The 18,641-nt window shown below is 45.1% G+C and overlaps 1 protein-coding gene across 1 annotated transcript in view; it reads right to left on the bottom strand.

The window, feature by feature from the left end:
- Positions 1 to 5,853: 5,853 nt before the first annotated feature.
- cecr2 (CECR2 histone acetyl-lysine reader) overlaps positions 5,854 to 18,641 on the bottom strand; it is a 47,520-nt gene continuing 34,732 nt past the window's right edge. The window contains exons 8-19 of the mRNA XM_028584329.1: positions 16,738 to 16,827; positions 16,323 to 16,473; positions 15,253 to 15,382; positions 15,119 to 15,156; positions 14,928 to 15,019; positions 14,547 to 14,673; positions 13,354 to 13,736; positions 13,009 to 13,158; positions 12,075 to 12,879; positions 9,494 to 11,549; positions 8,940 to 9,005; positions 5,854 to 8,778 (exon numbers count right to left, since the gene is read on the bottom strand). Coding sequence (XP_028440130.1) covers positions 8,954 to 9,005; positions 9,494 to 11,549; positions 12,075 to 12,879; positions 13,009 to 13,158; positions 13,354 to 13,736; positions 14,547 to 14,673; positions 14,928 to 15,019; positions 15,119 to 15,156; positions 15,253 to 15,382; positions 16,323 to 16,473; positions 16,738 to 16,827 — 4,074 coding nt within the window. The 3' untranslated portion in view covers positions 5,854 to 8,778; positions 8,940 to 8,953. The remainder of the gene's footprint in view (positions 8,779 to 8,939; positions 9,006 to 9,493; positions 11,550 to 12,074; positions 12,880 to 13,008; positions 13,159 to 13,353; positions 13,737 to 14,546; positions 14,674 to 14,927; positions 15,020 to 15,118; positions 15,157 to 15,252; positions 15,383 to 16,322; positions 16,474 to 16,737; positions 16,828 to 18,641) is intronic.

Below are 18,641 nucleotides of genomic sequence, written 5' to 3'. Positions count from 1 at the left end.
TGGGACATGAGTGCAAAACGATTCAATAGTGCTCAAGATAGAGAGCAAGGTTCTCATTTCTTGCAGTCGAGTGACATGTAGGTAACAGGTAAGCAAACCAACTTACTTTGTTTCAAAACAGGTAAATAACAGGTAAGTACTTATTTTCTCTTTCACTTCTATTTTCTTACTTTCCTTCTTTGTCATTTTTCAAGGCAAGAAGCAAGTGATTAGGAACAAAACAATAGTTGAATTACAATTTTTTTTCTTCTCCTGGAGATGCGGCCAAATCTTGTTGTGTAGCTGGGCTGCTGTGGATTTGCTGGTCGCGGGTGGTCCGCAGGTTCAGGGTGTGGGGGCTGTGTGTTGTTGGTCTGTGTGTCTGCATGTTGTGTGTCTGCTTGTTGTGTCTCTCTGGTGCCTGGAGCATCTCTGTTCCTGCGGAGGTGCCAGTCGGAGAGTCTGTCCATCTACTGTCTGGATGTGGTAACTCCTGTGTGTGTGTGCGTGTTGCGTCACCGTTGCAGGTCTCCAGGATCCATCCTCCTGACGGAAATGGATAGGTGTGCCAACAGGTAGGTGAGACAGTGGCTTGGTGCCTCTGTTGAAATATGTTTGTTGGCGGTGTTGGCATGCTTTTCGCCTATCTTGGACAGCTTGCTGGGGTACTACCTGTGGCTGCAGATGTCTGCTGGTCACTGGGAGTATGGAGTGTAATCGTCGGCTCATCAGAAGCTGGGCAGGTGACTCGAGACTGTCCACTGGAGTGTTCCTGTACTCCAGCAGGGCAAGGTAGGGGTCTGTGTTTCCAGCTTTCGCCTTGTCCAGGATGCGCTTTGCTGTCTGGACAGTCTTTTCGGCGAGGCCGTTGCTCTGTGGGTAACGCGGGCTTGTGGTGGTGTGGGTGAAGTCCCACGCATCTGCAAAGCGGCGGAACTCGTCAGAGCTGTTACAGTAGCATGGTCCATTGTCGCTGATTACTGTCGCTGATTACTGTCTCTGCGATGCCATGACGAGCAAACGCAGATTTGAGTTTGGTGATTACTGCAAGTGAGGTACAGCTTGTAAGCTGCTCCATTTCAAAAAATCTGCTGTAGTAATCTACGATGACGAAGTTTTGAGTGTTCCACGTGAAGAGGTCTGTTCCTACCACTTGCCATGGTCTCTCAGGTATGTCGTGCAACTGCAGGGGTTCTTTGTGGTTAGCGTCGCGTCTTTCCTGACATATGCTGCACTGCTCTACTGTTGTTTCTATCTGTTTGCCCATCCCGGGCTAGAACAGGAAGTCTCACGCTCTATGCTTTCTTTTCTCCACGCCCATGTGTCCTGTGTGTATGCGTTGGATCATGTCTCCTCTGAGGCTCTGGGGGACTATGATTTTCTCACCTTTGAATAGTATCCCTTCCATCTCGGATATCTCGTCTCTGTGATTCCAGTAATCCTGGATGCTGGGTGGACATTTCCTCTGTTCGTCAGGCCATCCATTCTGTGTGGCTCCCCTAAGTGCAGTGAGCTGTACATCCTTTGCTGTCGCATCTTTGATTTCCAGTAGCTTGCTGTCACTCACTGGAACAGAGCTTATGAGTGTGTGTACCTGTGCTTCCATGCTTTCCATAAGGCTGCTGTCTTGATGCTCGATGGACTTCCGAGACAAGGTGTCAGCCACTGGGATGTCGTTTCCGGGGCAGTGGATGATGTGGATGTTGTACTTCTGGAGCTCCAGTATCATCCTCTGTAGCCGCGGTGGTGCTACAGCCAACGGTTTTCGAAGGATTGCTTCCAGAGGTTTGTGGTCAGACTTTACAATCACTCTCCGGCCGTACATGTACTCGTGGAAGCGCTTGCAGCCGAATAAAACTGCATACAGTTCTTTTTCTATCTGAGCGTAGTTCACTTCGGTGCTGCTGAGGGACTTGGAAGCGTAGGCAATGGGCTTTTCATCCTGGAGCATGACAGCGCCGAGGCAACATTTTGAAGCATCTACTTGGAGTCTCAGTTCTTTCTGAGGGTCGAAGTACGCAAGCACAGGGTGGTGTGTTATCAATTCTTTCGTCTGTGTGAATGCTTTGTCACGGTTTTTGTCCCATAGGAACTCGCTGTCCTGCTTCAGTAGTTGGCGTAGGGGTGCATTTACCTCGGAGAGACGTGGCGCAAATCTGGCCAGATAGTTAATCATCCCGAGGATGGTTTCCAACTCCCCTCTGCTTGTGGGTGGCTGCATTTCCCGTATTGCCTTTACTTTTGCCGGATCTGGCTTGATGCCTTCACTCGAGAGTGTATGGCCGAAGTAGCTGACTTCTGAGACACCTATCTGGCATTTGTCAGGATTTAGCCTTACCCCTCTTTCTCTTGTGCGGCTCAGCATGGCCCTGAGGTTGTTGTCGTGTTCAAGCTTTGTCTTCCCGAAAACGAGGATGTCGTCGACGATGGCGGCTACACCTGGGAGACCTTCATACGTCTTGTCGACACGCCTTTGGAATTTGTCTTGAGCTGAATTGATTCCAAACGGCAGCCTCAGGAACCTGTACCTGCCGAAAGGGGTGTTGAATGTTGTTAGCAGGGACGACTTTGTGCTCAGCTTTATGGCCCAATAACCTGATCAGGCGTCGAGGACGCTAAAGTACTTTGCTCCCGCGAGTTTTATGGTGACGTCCTTTAGTGTCGGTAAGGGATAGTGGGGCCTTTGTATCGCCTTGTTAAGGTCTCTGGGGTCCAGGCAGATTCTCAGCTTGCCAGTCTGAGGTTTTTCTACAACTACGAGGGCGTTGACCCATTCTCTAGGCTCTGTCACTTTGCAGATCACTTTGCTCTCTTCCATCTTGTCAAGCTCCCGCTTCAGTCTCTCTCGTAGAGCGATCGGTACTCTTTGGGGAGGGTATACTACTGGTGTGACGTGCGGGTCAACATGGAGGTTGCACTCCCCTGGAAGCTCTCCTATGCCCTGGAAGACGTCTGCATATTCCTTAAGAAGGCTGTCTGTGTCTGTGCATGGCTTCTCTTCTTTGTCAGCCACAGTCATTATCAGTTTAATTAGCTTAAGGTCAAGACTAGCTCTCATCCCTAAGATAGGGGGTGCTTTGGTGTCTACTATGTGGAACTTAAGTACAATGGAGGTGTTCTTGTACCTACACTTTAGATGACAGGTGCCCTTCACTTTCAGCAACTCCCCACCATAGCCATATATCCTTTTGGTGGCTGGTTTTGTGGCAGTGTCACTAAACAGTTCTTCAAATATGTATACAGGGATTGCATTGGCCTGTGCGCCAGTGTCAATTTTGAATTTGACTTTCTGAGTTCCGATCTCAATTTCAGCATAAGCTTGTTCGTTACATTTTCCTGTGTTTTGAGTTGTAAGGTATGAGAGCCTCTACTCTGACACCATGTAATATTTGCTGGTTTGCACACTGGCTAAACTAGTATATTTAATAAACTGGGATGGATACTGGACATTACTACGTGTTGTTTATTCCACCATCTTGGATCTTCTTCTTCTTCTTCTTGTTATGGCAGATTATTACTTTTGTATTATACCGCCACCAACTGTACAGGAGTGTATACCATGAACTTCATAGAAACGTCATAGAGTCTAGGTTTGAATTAATTCAAAAGAAATAAACAAACAAAACATTTAAAAAAAACTATATTCTTTTCACTAAACCAGTACTCTGAAGAAAAACAAATAAAGCTTCAAGTCTTTCCCTTGTCATACCCTGTTCTTCAAGTATATCATGTATTGCATTCGTTCTGTCCATTTCCTGCCAGTGTATTCTACTATCTTTATTCTTCTTACATACAAAAAGTATTGTACTGTCTTGACATTCTATGCATAAGCCATTGCCAGAACCTATTATTTGTAAGGTAGCATTCAATCCTGTGTGACCTAATCTAAATCTGGTGTAGACCTCTTCTTCCCGTCTGTATTAACTCAGCGAAGTAACCCTTTTCCCGATCACAGTCTTCTGTGATTTATGATAGTGTTTGGCATTAACCTCTGCCTCCCATTCAGTTTGCCATCTTTGCATACTTTCATACTTAATTATAGATTTAGCTTCACCCTTCCCCATTCCTATAAATTTGTTTTCCAGCATCTTTTTTGCAATTTTATCAGCCTCTTCGTTTCCTGTAATACCTTTATGAGCTGGAACCCAACAAAACTGAATATTCCATCTTGGATCCCCCACCGACACTCGCGATAGTACCATAGACAGTATGGATAGTACAGGGATATTGCCCTGGGGCTACGGTGTCCCTTTAGGGACAAACAGTCAGGATGTTACAGTGAGAAGCTTCAGTCTGACGGGACAGCCAGCTGGTGGCGGCCGGGATGCTCACAGACACCGCTGTTAGCTGGAAGTCTAGCCTACAAAAGGCCGTCAATCAGGAGTGATAGTTGTGAGGAGGCTCCATGTTGGAGAATAGCGCGGACACGCACCTCACACCGCGCGCACCACCCAGAGAAAAAAGTGAGAGAAAGAAAAAGGAGAGGTCGCAGTTCGGACGATGACTATCCGGTTGAGATTGTGTGTGTGTGTGCGTCCTCGAGATCTGACCACACACAAACACACGTAAGCAGAACTACCCACACCCATGTTTCTACTGTTGCTTAATTAAATATAACATCAAAAGAGAGAAGTTGTCTGAGTCGTGTTTTAAACAGACAGATGGGAACCAGAATCAGCTTTAAATCCAGTCCTAATCTAGTCCTCACTAACACGGGCCCAATTATAGTAACTACATGAAAACTTCACGGTTGTTGCATGAAATGTGGTTTGTGTTTAGCCTACATCATCATTTTGTATCATGTGAAACAAGACCCAGCCTAGTGGTGAAGCTGCAGACAGATGCTTATAGTGTGCTCCTCAGCAGTAAGCTCCCCCTGCTGCTCATAAGGTGCCTCTGCACCCCTTTCGTTTCAGACCCTCCCACCAGCCTTTGGGCCACGCCTCCTCATTTACATTGACATGTGTCAAGTCCAAAGGAAAAGGCAATGTTAAATGGAAATTCAAAAGCCAAATATTAAATGAAAATTAAAATCCAATGTTAAATTGAAATTCAAAAGCCAAATATTAAATGAAAATTAAAATCCAATGTTAAATTGAAATTCAAAAGCCAAATATTAAATGAAAATTAAAATCCAATGTTAAATTGAAATTCAAAAGCCAAATATTAAATGAAAATTAAAAGCCAATGATAAATTGAAATTCAAAAGCCAAATATTAAATTCAAAAGCCAAAGCCAAATGGAAAATTTAAAAAATAATAATATTTTTAATTTGATCTCGCTTTGTTTTCCCTTTGGACTTTCAATTTGAATTATGAATAAATATTTCCTCCATAGTGGTGGGTCCACCAGACCCGGGAACATTCACTGTGTAACAAAAATATGAACACCACACAATTAAAGTATCTTAATTACAGGCCTCATTTGAATGGGTTTCAACTACCACTAAGAAAATAATGTGCTTATTTGCTCACAAGGAGCACCTTGAAGGAAGCCTGAGAGCCATGCTGCTTCTTCATATGCTGACATCACACCACCAACTACTGCAGACATGAGAAGGGTCAAAACAAAGCAGCATACAATCTGTGGAGGGTTTCCGTCAAGAGGATCACCGCTAATTGAAGGTGATGGCGTGAGGCGCTCCATTAGATTAATGCATTGTCTTGCATTGGCCCTCTTGTTTTGTCTGTTTGCATTTCATTACTTTGGGCCTTTCAGTTTCTTTAACGGATTATAGATACATGCCCTATTACTATGGAATGGCACAGCCTTGTTTTATGTCACTGATCTGCTGTTAAAGTGATGTGACTAGTTATTTATTTTTTTCCCTAATGATAAATTGTTAGTGATAAAACTGACTCTTGTTCGAGAAAAAGGGATTTATTTCTAAGAAATGTACAGTATAGAAAATACTCTGTTCCATTTCCAAAATAATCTGTCAGTCAGATAAGAACTTGTAAACGTCACTTGAAGAAAAAAAAAAATTAAAAGTACAGGTCTTATTTTTCAATGCCACCATGCTACTGAGGTAAAAGACAACTGCTTAAAACAAAAACATAACAAAAAGAAACAGACCACATTTATATTAAAACAAGTTCAAAAATGTACAAAAATTCTTAAAAGAGAAAATAAATATGATTCACATTTAATCACGTCTAAATGGTTTTCACTAGTGCAGAGAGATGACCGCAGAGTAAAAGTGAGAGATGAATGCATACTTCGGATCATCTGGTGCCAATTCTACACACCAGAAACACGCACACACAACATCTGTACAGCAGAAGACCGTATCACAACCTCAGACCTTTAAAATCAACACTGTCCTTCATACATTAGACAGCACACTACCTCCAAAGTGGCCCTATTAGGCCCACTAAATATTAAAACCATTTTCTATTTTAACAAAATAGCAAGTCTTGTGGGACACATTTAGGAAATTGTCTCACAGCTTCTAGCACTTTCCTATCCCATCATCCTCTTCAATTATTTCCTTACAATGCCTTATGTACCTATTACTAAGGAACATAGTAAACCCATAATGCCGCCAAACTCTATGCAGTCTATTACAGACCCTAGACTGTAATACTGCCTACTTTGTCTAGTTTCAACAACCTTTAGACAGGAAGGCATGCAATCTGTACAACTAGAGACCAATTTACAGAGTCCCATTTTAGACATGTGATGTAATATTGTCCATCATACTCAATTTAAAAAAACTGGGAATGAAAGTGCTGTCCCATTTAAAAAAAAAAAAAAAAAAAAAAAAAAAAAAAAAAAAGATATTGTACACTTTCAAGGATTGTTTCTTTTACAGAATACCTGTCAACGTCAAACTGACAGCTGAATAATCACATCTGCATCTTGTTGAGACGGTCAGTCGGCATCATAAGTTGACACGGCAACCTGTGGCCAAGATGGTCATGTATTGTTAAGGACATTTAATTGTCAGCTATGCAAGTCTACAAACTTAAAAAGTGGTGCTAAAAAAAAATAAAAAAAAAAAAAAAAAATCCTCAGCTTGTCACAAAATGTAGTACCACAGGAGTCTGGCAGAGCAGGAGAAGAAGTCTAGGGATTCAGTAGACTATTGACTGGCTAGATGAGGTAGATTCATTTGCTGCCATCACCGAACTGCACATGGGCTTTACAGGTGCAACGTGGATATGATAAGGTGTAGGGTGGCGGACAAAACCTCCACAGCATACCTCAGTTATGATAAAATACATTGGCTGCTCTTAAAAATATGTCAGAAGAAAGCCCAAATTAATTGTGATGACTAATGGTATGATATCCGATCAACAGGAATGTAACTCAAATCAACTTTGATTAAAATAATGGGTTGGCGGCGTGGTAAGCTAAATATTGTTAAGGAAAATGAATACAGACCCTTAAAAGTTAGGTTCTTCACATGAGGTGGATTTATTTGCCACAGTTGCAGTCCCATTATCCTTAGGCTGCCCCTCCTTCAAATAATGCAGAAAAATACCCGTATATAGAAACTGTACACCCTGAGGATACGTTTAGTATTGACTTGGGGAAGAGGAAGCACTCAAAGAAGCAACCATGCAAAGGGCAGGGCCGTGAAAAGAAAGTTCGCACCTGTAGATGGAATGCAACAAAAGTCACAATTTAAAGAAATTGATGTGTATGTTTGTTCTGTGTATGTGCATTTACAAGCTAGCAGGACATTTTAGAAGTTCTCCCATCTGGGACAAGAGGTAAGGATATTTTCATACATATACGTGTTTGACTAAAAATAAAGACTATCCAAGGCCGCTCAATTCCAGGATGTCTCGACTAACAAAATCCATAGTGCATAACAGAGAGGTCGGTGCAGTCGAACACAAATTGCGCCATCTTTGCCAGTCCCTCTCTGCTAGTCAAAGACATTTGTGACAATGAAGGCAGCTTTGAAAGATGCATATACTGCGTGTTTAGAGTTGGGGTGGAAATGGACAGTAACTGGGCCTTTTTCAGGACGGTTTATGCTTCAGACAAATGACCAGTGTTTGTGTCCTTTCACGTGCAGCTAATCTGCACCTTATTGTCTACACATTCACTCATACATTCACAAAGGAAACCAAGGCAATTGCTAGGGGCCTGTTAGTTGACTGGGTTAGGGTGACAGTCTCATAGTACCTCCCTTTTCTACACCTGAGTTTAAAGATAAGGTTGGAACAGAAAATGGCAGTAAAAACAACAGTCCCTCTCGTCTTCATCCCAGTCCTTCTCAGTTCTGTCAGTAGATTAACAGCTCCATCAAGCATTGCTGTCATTAGACAAGATAGGCAGGCTGTGTTCTGTGTCCTTTATTCCAGTTGTATGTCCATTGTTCAAAGAGGAGAGGGCTGTCCAGTGTTCTTGAAGGCAGGGTCCTCTGTGTCGGGCAGGTTGGCCTAGTGGTTAAAAAGGCTGCCCTTCTGCTGGAGGACCCCAGTTCAAACGCTCACGTTTGGAAGAAACATTGTGGTGAAGGGACCCTGAGCAAGTCGGTGCATCCCTGCCAGTTCTACTGAGCTCCAGAAGAAAAGAGAATTGTTCTCCAGGGCTCATTAACATTTCACATTTATTATTATTATTATTATCATCATCATCATCTCAGTAAAACCATCTGCCTGGTTGGATCTTCAAGTTCAGTGGTGGGTAAAACAGAGCCAAAAGTTCTTGTCCAGTGTAAGAAAATCAGTAAGAGATGTATGTGGAGCATCAAGTGTCCCATCCACAGTCTCTGTCAGCATGCGCACGTAGTCTTCCTTTTCGCTCACTGCTTTGTCCAGGTGCTATTTGATAATAACATGTCTGAAAGGAGAAGAATGACAATGCATACAAGCCTTTTAGCAGCATGTTCATGTTTTTTAGGATACTTAAGGTACTGTAAAGACATATTTAAGGAAGGATGATATAATAGGAAAACTGCTGGAAGCAGTTTTAACATAGTGACAAAGGTTATTTTTACTCACTCTGATATCTGGTGTCACACTCCTTGTTTACTGCTAGGGGCGTCTGGAGCAGCCATCGTCTGTTGCCTGTGACCACAAAAAAGAAAAAAAAGTGTTGTTAACATGGTTGTTAACACTTAAAAAAGGTCAAGTTGCCACTGTTTGGCTAGCAGTTTACTCCAAACAGAATTGACTTTCATAAAAGGTCGTTGTACACTGCGAATGTTTAGCATTTGATAAATGACTTAAATGAATTAATTGGGTATCAAAATTGCTGTTTAAAACGGATTAAACTCCTGTCAATCAACTAACCAACACTACATTGTTTTTTTTGTCTCAACCAATCATTTTGTGTACTTAAAAATTGGGATTTTGTTTAGAGGTTACTACAAGCCTAACTTTCCCTACGATGTCCTGAGTCAGTTCAAATTCAAAAGAAACAAATACTAGTTGCAAATCATTATTAATTGTATTTTGACTGTGAAACAAAAGTGTATAAAAATAATAAAAAAAATACTGACTCAGGCATAAGACTACAGATAGAGAGAGAATAACAACATAAGACTCCATTTTACCCTGGGCGTAGGAAGTGTTCTGGTGCCAGGCCTCTCTGCTGAATCATCATGGCCTGGAAGTGGCCCGCAGGCCGGGGGTGTCTGAACATGGCCATGCGTGACTGACCCGGGGAGTAAGGCAGCTGCTGGGGCCGCTGCAGAGCCTCCATCAGGTGTGGGTGAGGTCTGTGGGTGGCATAACCGCGTGGATCTGGGTACGGCTGGCCAGGGTAAGGGGCTCTGCTGCCATCTCCACGGACCTGAAACATCATGTGCGGTGGAGGAACGCCGCCTCGCTGCATCCCAGGGTGCACGGCACGAGGGTCGTACATGAAGCCAGACAGCATGTGTGCGGCAGAGGCAGGAGGGTGCTGTTGAGGTGGCTGGGTGCTACGGCGGCGGGCAGCAGCATTATGGCTGTCGAGGTCCAGGATTTCTTTAGGGCTTTCAGGTCGCTCTGAGCTCACTGTATGAGCCGGCTTTGCTGGGCTGCCGCCGCTGCTGCTGCTGCTACTGGCCTGCTCCCTGCTTTCACACTTTCTCCCCTCTGGGCCTCCAGGGTGTGGCCCTACTTCAGGCATAGGGCCAGGGGACACCAAACTAGCACCACTGGAGCCCTCAGAGCCCAGTGGTGACAAACTGCTCTCCTTTAACTGACTGTTGCCTCTGGCACTAGCTACAGGTAGGTAGGCGTTGGGCGGCATCGCCTGGTGAGGCTGATAATGAGGGCGATGCCACTCCTCTGGAGAATAACTCCCTCTACTGTTGGCCTGGTTATGGGCCTGAGCTTGGGGATGGGGTTGATGGTAGTAGTGTTGCTGCTGGTACTGATGAGGTTGGTACATGTTTGGGTGGGCCTGAGGGTGCTGCTGGCCTGGCGTGTGGTAGGAGTAGGCAGCCCCTCCCTGCTGGTGGTAGGTGGGGTGCTGAGCAGGATTGTGCAGGGGGTTGATGGCCTGGTTGTGATAAGGGTGGTGAGCAGAAGGAGGCAGGGGCCTGGTCATGTTTGTCTGGCTGTAGTGTGGGTGTGGATGGTTCCCCATGCCATATGGACCCATGGCTCCGTTTGCCTGGCCGTGGGAGTGAGGAGACATGGCTGGATTGTGAGCAGGTGCTGGCCCTCTCTGAGCCTGAATACCTGGGTTACTACCCACCAGCTGCGTTTGATGGGGATTGGGACTAAAAGCCTGCTGTTTGTAAATACCATTGGGGGGCCCAGATTTCATCATGTGCTGTGGAGGGACGGCAATGGCGTCTGTGTCCAGTCTACTTGTAGGCTCGCTAGGTCTTTGATCTCCATGGTCTGCTGGGCTGGGCTGGGAAGGTAACAGCGGGGTAGGATGACTGGGTGGCAAAGAGGTGAGAGGAGCCGGCTGAGGGGGTCCAGGCGGAGCTCCCTGTGTGGCACTATGCGGCATCCCATGCACAGGGCTGCTCTGTGTGGGATGTTGCGGAGAGATGTTTTGGGGGACTTGATGATGGGGTAGCAGAGAATTGTGATGCTGTGTGCTCTGGGTCATCTGCTGGTGAGAGCTCTGAGGGTGGCATTGGGGAGGGGTACTCTGAGGTTGCTGCTGTTTTTGGATGTTCTGCTGATGTTCACTTTGCTCGTGTGCATTCTGCATGTGTGACAAGTTATTCTGAGAGGTTGCAACATGCAGCGGCGGTATGTTCTGGTGAAGAAGTGCGGGGCTCTGAGCTTTGTGCTGTGGACTGTTCTGTGTAAGCTGAGGGTGGATGGGGTGAGTGGGATCAGTGGAGCTGTTACTTATGTTGAGATGGGATGACACAGTAGTAGCACCAATGTGTTGACTGGGACAGTGGCTGGCAGATTGTCTCTGGCCATCTACCTCCTGCTTGTGGCTCTCTGTTGAACTCCGCGGGAGCCCTGGTCCAGACAGAATCTCCTGTGATCTGCCCGAGTTAGAGGCTGGGGGGCTCTGCATTACCTCTGCTGGCCCAGTCTGGTGTTCGCTGGGGCTACGGATGGACGGGTGGTCTTGGTTAACTGAAACAGTGTTTTTGTGTGATGAAGCTTCATCGGAAATGTTGTTGGCAGCCATTTTGTTCTCAGAGTCTGTTAACATACAAAATAATAAAAAAGGAAAGTTAGAATTGAAGGAATAACTGTTTTACAAGAACAAGGTTGTAAGTCAATACCATTGCATTATGTGGAGAACTGTGTCAAAGAATATATTAAAAGATAAAATAGACTAGGTTTGTGTCACTTTAAAACTATCTATCCAAACCAGCAAATGTAAAAAATGTAATCATGTCCTGTTCCATCCCATTAAAGTGAAAGTGCAAACACATTGTAAGCTTGCCAGTGACGCTTAACTGACAACATGCCATCTCCTTTGTACCCTCAAAGCAACCAGGAAGAAATTTCACTAAACTAATGAATATTCAATTTGCCACTTACTGTGAAAAATAATTAAAATCAAATTGCAAAAAGCACACAGAGGAAGGACAAGGATGGGGGATGTGCTGATTAACTACAGCCTAGAAAGAAGACTTGTGTATAAAAAGGTTAGACTGTGCTTGGGTTCCTTCATGCAGAATATACACGGCTGGTGAAATACTGAGAGAAGGTCAGGTCTACCTTTGGGCTGCATGTCTGTCTGTTGGGGAGGCTGGCTGTCTGGCCCATTGTCTCTAGCAGGACGCAGCAGCTGAACCTCAGGGGTAGGGGGAGGCTGCTGAAAGGGGTGAGCTGGGATGCTGCCAATTCCTGATGGGGGCCCAGGCTGCTGAAAGTTGCCCATGTGCTGATGAGGGGCACCAGCAGGGGGTCTAGAAGAGGCTGACAGCTGCTGCAGGGCCAGCATCTCTGGGCTTTCCAGCATGGAAGCCAAGCGTGTCCTGCCAGAAGAGTCTGGGTGTGGAACAGGGGGGCGTGTGGACATGGGCCCCGGGGAGCTGACCGATGCAGACATTGGATACTGGGCATTGGGAGGAGGATGGGGGTATCCAGCACCTTCCGGCCAAGGTTTATGCCCCACAGGAGGTGGGACTCCACCATAACTAAAGTTGCGCGAGTTCACCATGTTGGGATCTTGCATGTGCATCCCATTGGGTCTCTCCTGGTGATTCATACCAGTCCACATGTTGGATAGGCCCATACTGGAAGTCCTCACACCTGGGTAGTTGTGCTGAGGTGGTCCTTCTGGCCCTGGGAATCTGTTACCCATGGGGTGCATGGTGTGGCCATCTGGGCGGTGGTGGGATGGATACATGCTGGCTTCAGGAGGAGGGCCAGGCTGGAGGCCCACAGGACGTGGGCCCAGAGATGGGCCATGAGTTGGACCCATGTAGGGGTGCTGCTGCTGGTGTGGAGGCTGCTGCTGGTTAGGATCTGGGACCATTTGATACCTAGGACCCATGTGATGTCCTTCAACCATGCGATGCTAGGAAAAAAAAATTAAGTTAGGGGCTTTGATTAGTATAACTGTACATCACGCTGTTTTACCAGCATCAAGTAGAACACACAGAATAAGGTGGTCCTTTGGAAGAAAGGTGTAATTGGGTCTGCATACCTGCATATTAAAGTTGTGGGGCAAGTGGTTCAAACTGGGGTCTCCATGCCTGGGAATGTGAGCTTGGTAAGCAAAGCGGGGATCCATGGCCATTCTTTGGCCATACAGGTGTGGGCCCTGAGGACCAGGGGGGCCCGGTGGACGACGGAGCTGGTAAGACAATAGAGATAATTCACTATTGAAGTTTTTCTATTACATTTCAGAAATCAAGAGAGAAGAAAACAATAGATTAAGGCGTTCATTTAACTAATTAAAATATTGTTTAGTATAGGTGCCAAATTAAGTACATGGGATTTTAAGAAATGTAGGAACTTCAAAAAACAAGCCAAGTTATTCTCTGGATACCTGTTGCCCTGGGTGGTACATGAGCCTGATGTCTCTTTCATGAATGTGCTGCTGGCTTGGAGGCAGTCGGTAGGGGTGAGGGGGGCCATTGGCCCAGTGAAGGAGAGGAGGCAGTCGTGTTGGTCTGCTCTCCTCTTCCTCCGAGAGTGTGCTTCCTTTTCCCCCTTGGGAGTTTCGCTTACGTTGGACTAGCTCCGTAGCCTTGATCAGACTTTCAGGTCCCAAATGTTTACTGCTGCCACGATTGCGCTTTTTGTCCTTGCGCTCCTTGTCTTCACTATTGATGTGGAATTCCTCGTCTGTGTCACCATCCTCTGATGGAAAGTGTTTTAATAAGGCTCGGCTAAAACACCGTTCAAGAGACTCCGCCATGATTGTGTATTCTGGGGAAAGGCAGACGTAAACATCAGCTATGCTCATATAATAAAACACATACGTTCTTACACACAACCACATCTTCTGCACCCCCATAAACCCATGTAGCACATCCACTCATGATTTTATATTTATATATATATATATATATATATATATATATATATATATATATATATATATATATATATATATATATATATATATATATATATATATATATAGCATCCCTACACATACACAGCACACACACACACTCCCACACACATTCCATTGCACTCAAACACTACAGAACAATATGCATGCCATGTACCTAAGGACACACACTTGCTCCTCTGTTCTCAGCCTAGCGCTGGCCGACTGACCAGGTCAGAGGGCGTATATTGACCCCTGCTCCTCCAACTCCTCCTCATCTTGCTCCACCCCAAGCCCCCTTACCACTCTCCTCCCCCTGTCCCTGGGGAGAGTATGGAGAGTTGGATGGATGGCTCCAGACAGGGGGCTTAGGGGCTGGAATGTTTCTCTGGCACTGCAGGGCTCAGATCCCCCTGAGCACTGGAGCACAGCTCAATCACTCCTCATTAATCACTGTCAGGGCTGCCCTGGCCCCGGCCCCAACACAGCACTAGGTCCGGCCCCCTTTCTTTTGCTCGCTCTCCCCCTGACTGTCACCCCAAAAATTCATATATGCACTCCTTTCTCACAACACACAGCAACTGAAATGGATTTTGACGCATCAGTCTTTACACCCAGGCCAAATTCTTAATGGAGACTTTTGGGGTGGAGAGGTTTGTGTTTGTGCATCTGTGTTCATTTACCACTGTCTTCTCCATTGTACTCAATGCAGTTCTCAAACATGAGCTTTACGTCATCCACAAACTCCTCCTTAGCAACGTAATCCCCGTCATTGAGCTTCTTTTCAATGGTGGACAGGTCCATGGGAGTCTGAGGGGATTGGAAGAAAAATTAAATTAAAACAATGAAAACCTTGAGTAATACAATATTTGTGGTTGAACACACACACACACACACACACACACACACACACACACACACACACACACACACACACACACACACACACACACACACACACACACACACACACACACACACACACACACACACACACACACACACACACACACACACACACACACACACACACACACACACACACACACACTTATATTTAGTACCTGGATGATCTCGTGGTAATTGGGGGCATAGGAGTCATCCACAGGCTCCAAGAAAGGCCAAGCATCTTTATGGGCTTTCAAGACCTCAAGCACTATAGAACAGAGATTAGATCAAATCTGACACTGTAACAAATTAATTAATGCAGACTGAGATAAAGAAACAGCCCCGAGTAACTGCTCAGTAGGCATACCTTTGTATAGAGCAGTGTAGTCATCATCAATTTCATAGCTGAAATGTCAACACAAAAACATGATATAAATAATTAACCTTCAGTCATTCTCACAAGTAGGAATTATCCGGAGATAAAAGTACAAAGCCTCTCACAATGCTTTATTTCTGCGTGTTCTGTGGACAGGAGAAGAGGGCTCTAGATTTAGGAGTTCAGGTGGCAGGTCTTTTCCTTGAGACAGTAACCAGGCCTTTTCCTCTCGCATCTTCCGCCTTTTTGCCCGCTCTGAGAGAGAAGGACGGACACATGGGGCAATTAGAGGCGCAAACAATAAAAAGAAAAACAGTCTCAGAAGGCAAATCTGCTTTTCCAGGCTCTTGAATTACAGTTCAAATTGAACTTGGTGTCCACTGAGGATGGGAGAGTCATTGAAAACCAGGCCTTGGCCATCACAGACAGCTGCCGCTCAGATAAGAGAGCGATTCGTCAGCCATCTTTTCTTCCACCCAGTTGATCAAAAGAGCAGAACGGAGCAGAGAGAGTGCAAATGTGTCACTGCTTTATCTTTTAACATGAGAGGCCTGCCGCCCCACCTGCTGTGCGAATTAAAGAGGTTTGAGGGAGGATTCCACATATGCAATGCACACAGAGAGCTGGCCAGGCCCTGCTGTTCATCTATAATACATTAATGAGGCTCCTCCGCTGAAGCACAATCAGCAGTTCATTAACCCTTGACAGATGACATCAGAGGAGGGGGGGAAAAGAGAAGTGATCCTGTGATTAAAGGCCTTGAACATTCCCTCTCCCAGTCTCTGTGTACTATACATAAATCACAAGGCTTTGAGCGCTGCTATGCTACTGCAGATTTAGAGCCGTTATGAGCCAAACCACAGCAATGGAGATGTGAAAGTCTGTGTGGGGTGCCTTTCACAATCCATTCTGCCCTTGATCCCGGAGTTAAAGAAGAGTGCGAAAGCGCCCTATCTGCTGCTGACAGGTTGCTGATGAAAGGATGTGAAATTATCGATGCTCCTTGATATTTGACTTTTAGCACTCAGGATCATTTTTATTTTGTAACCCTTCTGTATATACTAGCATTATGTTTAAGTATGTGGGCTTGCTGCAGTTGGTTCCTCAGGGATACTATTTAGATCGGAAAACAAAAAGGTACTTTTTGCAAAAACAGAAATTGTACATATTTTCAATTGTGTTCCATCCATCTTACCCTCTACAGCTTTGACCTTCTCCATCTTTTCTCTCTGTTGTTCTTCTTGCTGAAGCCTTTCCTCTTCTCGCCGCTGCTCAGCCAGCAGGACCTGCCTGTCCAGCTCTTCATCTTTCTTCTTTTCCTCCTCTGCTATGGCCTTCACATTGTCCTGAATACATACACACAAGCCCATTAGTCTACTCTGGACTCAGGGAAGGACAGGTTGGAATGAATATGTGGAAGCTGAAAGTTGGACCAGAAATAATGTAAAGAAGCAACCTGGTACACACAAACACCAAGATACTGATAAGGGCTAAACGTCTGTCTGTCTGTCTGTGTTAAACAATCACCCCAGATTATATGTGATTGGACGTTTTATAATATCCGAGTGTATAAAACATGGACACATGTACACAGTCAAACACACATGTACCTCCTCCTCTTGGTTGACGTAATTTTTAGAAAATCCTTGTGATATACGAGCTGGGGTTGGGTCCAGTAGCTTCTGTTTCTGCTCCCTCTCCTGAAGAAAAAAAAGAGACGATCAGCTCTGCTCCTTTTAGCCTTTAAAAGACACAATCCACAATCCAAATGTAAACAAAAAGGTTATCCTGGATTGAAACCTCCTATCGCTGCCAAACTGATTAATTGCTTAATAACACAACTAAACTAAAGTTATTTATGTTTTGATCTGATAATGAGAATCACTGTATATTTTCAATTATTCTCATTTTTAGTAAACCATTCCAACTTTTGTATTTATTTCTAAAAAACATATTTGGATAGGCCTGCAATCAATATGGTCAACAAATGAATTACTGATTGAGTCTTTAAGACAGAAGGACAGACAGCCACACACAAGCCAACACAGTGACAGGCCCTGGGGAGTTGAGTAGTATTGAGAGGTCACTGGCTCTGCTCTCCCCTCCCCCAAGTCACCCTGTCTCTCTCTCTCTCTCGCTTCTGCTGCCTGTATTCCCCCACCTTTCCCTGGGGGTGAATGGCTAGCTAAAGTCAGTTTGACAAATAAACAAAGCAGTGCTATAAACACCAGGTAGCCAATCCTGCAACTTTTGAGCACTATGTATCTTGAAAATACAGTCAACAATCCACATTTCAATCCACATTAATGGCATATCAGTGATCCATATATAGCACAGGGGAAAGGAGAGAAACACCAGCCAACAGAGAGCTCTAGGCAGCTCCCTTAAAAGCCTGTCTGTAGCAGGGACTGGCCTCTGCAGCTCATGTCAGAGGTCTTTAGGGAAGAAGGACTATGAATAACTGTAAGCCCGGGGTGGCAAACAGCACTGAGAGGTGTCACAGTCAGGCTTCTGGTCACCCATAAAACAACCATGAGAGGCCTGAAAATGCAGTTGCAGCTGTATGAAGCCTGCGTGTGTATGCAGGTGATAAGGCAAAAGAGGAAGGAAGATGTGGGTGGGGAACGAGAGGCAGAGAAGAGAGAGAGAGAGAGAGAGAGAGAGAGAGAGAGAGAGAGAGAGAGAGAGAGAGAGAGAGAAGACCGATGTTCATGATCTGATCTATGGTGCCATCAACAACTCTTCTGTCTCCATCTCTGCCTCGTCTAACTGTGAAGCACTGGCATATATTGGGGCACCACAACTCCTTCGTACATTACCACCAGCACTAAATCCCCCCCCTCCTCCCAATGCACACAAGATAGAGTGCCTCTGGTGAAGACACTTAAGCGAGGTCGAGAGGATCCTGCAGCGCAGCATAGCTGTCATTCAAGAGGCCTGCCTCAAGGTGAGCTCCCGCCTGCTGTTGGTGCCCCATGAAATGGCTGGTGACACTTGGAGGGAAGGATTCAAGATGCTAACACACACTGTCTATTGGACACGCTTGTATGCACGCACACAGCCACCTAAAGAAAGATATATTTATGTCAAATAATGCCTAACATTTGCTGGCTCCAGCTTCTTTAATGTGGGGAGTCTTTACTGTATCGTTGTAAATTGAATAGTTTGGGATTTTGGACGGTTGGTGAAATTAAACCAGCAATTTGAAGACATTACTTTGGGCTCTGGGAAAGTACATCAACTTACATTTTCATGTAAACTAGAGGATTATGGGAAGTTGAAAGTGGTTATAAATATTACAATGTCTTTATAGTAATTAGACACCACTCAATAAATAACACTCACAACAAAGATAGGTATTTTTTAAAGAGCCTAGGTGTAAAGTGTGGTCTGGTTGCCTAAGATAAAAAAAAAAAAAAAAGCAAAGCAAGGACAGACTGTGTACTGTGTATTTCAATGGTGGTGATGTGTACATTTAATTAATACGCAGGATCTTTTAATGTGATCACCTGCT

The sequence above is a fragment of the Perca flavescens genome, chromosome 8 (genome assembly GCF_004354835.1).
Source record: "Perca flavescens isolate YP-PL-M2 chromosome 8, PFLA_1.0, whole genome shotgun sequence".
Taxonomy (NCBI): domain Eukaryota; kingdom Metazoa; phylum Chordata; class Actinopteri; order Perciformes; family Percidae; genus Perca; species Perca flavescens.
This window is presented reverse-complemented; position numbering and strand designations above follow the sequence as displayed.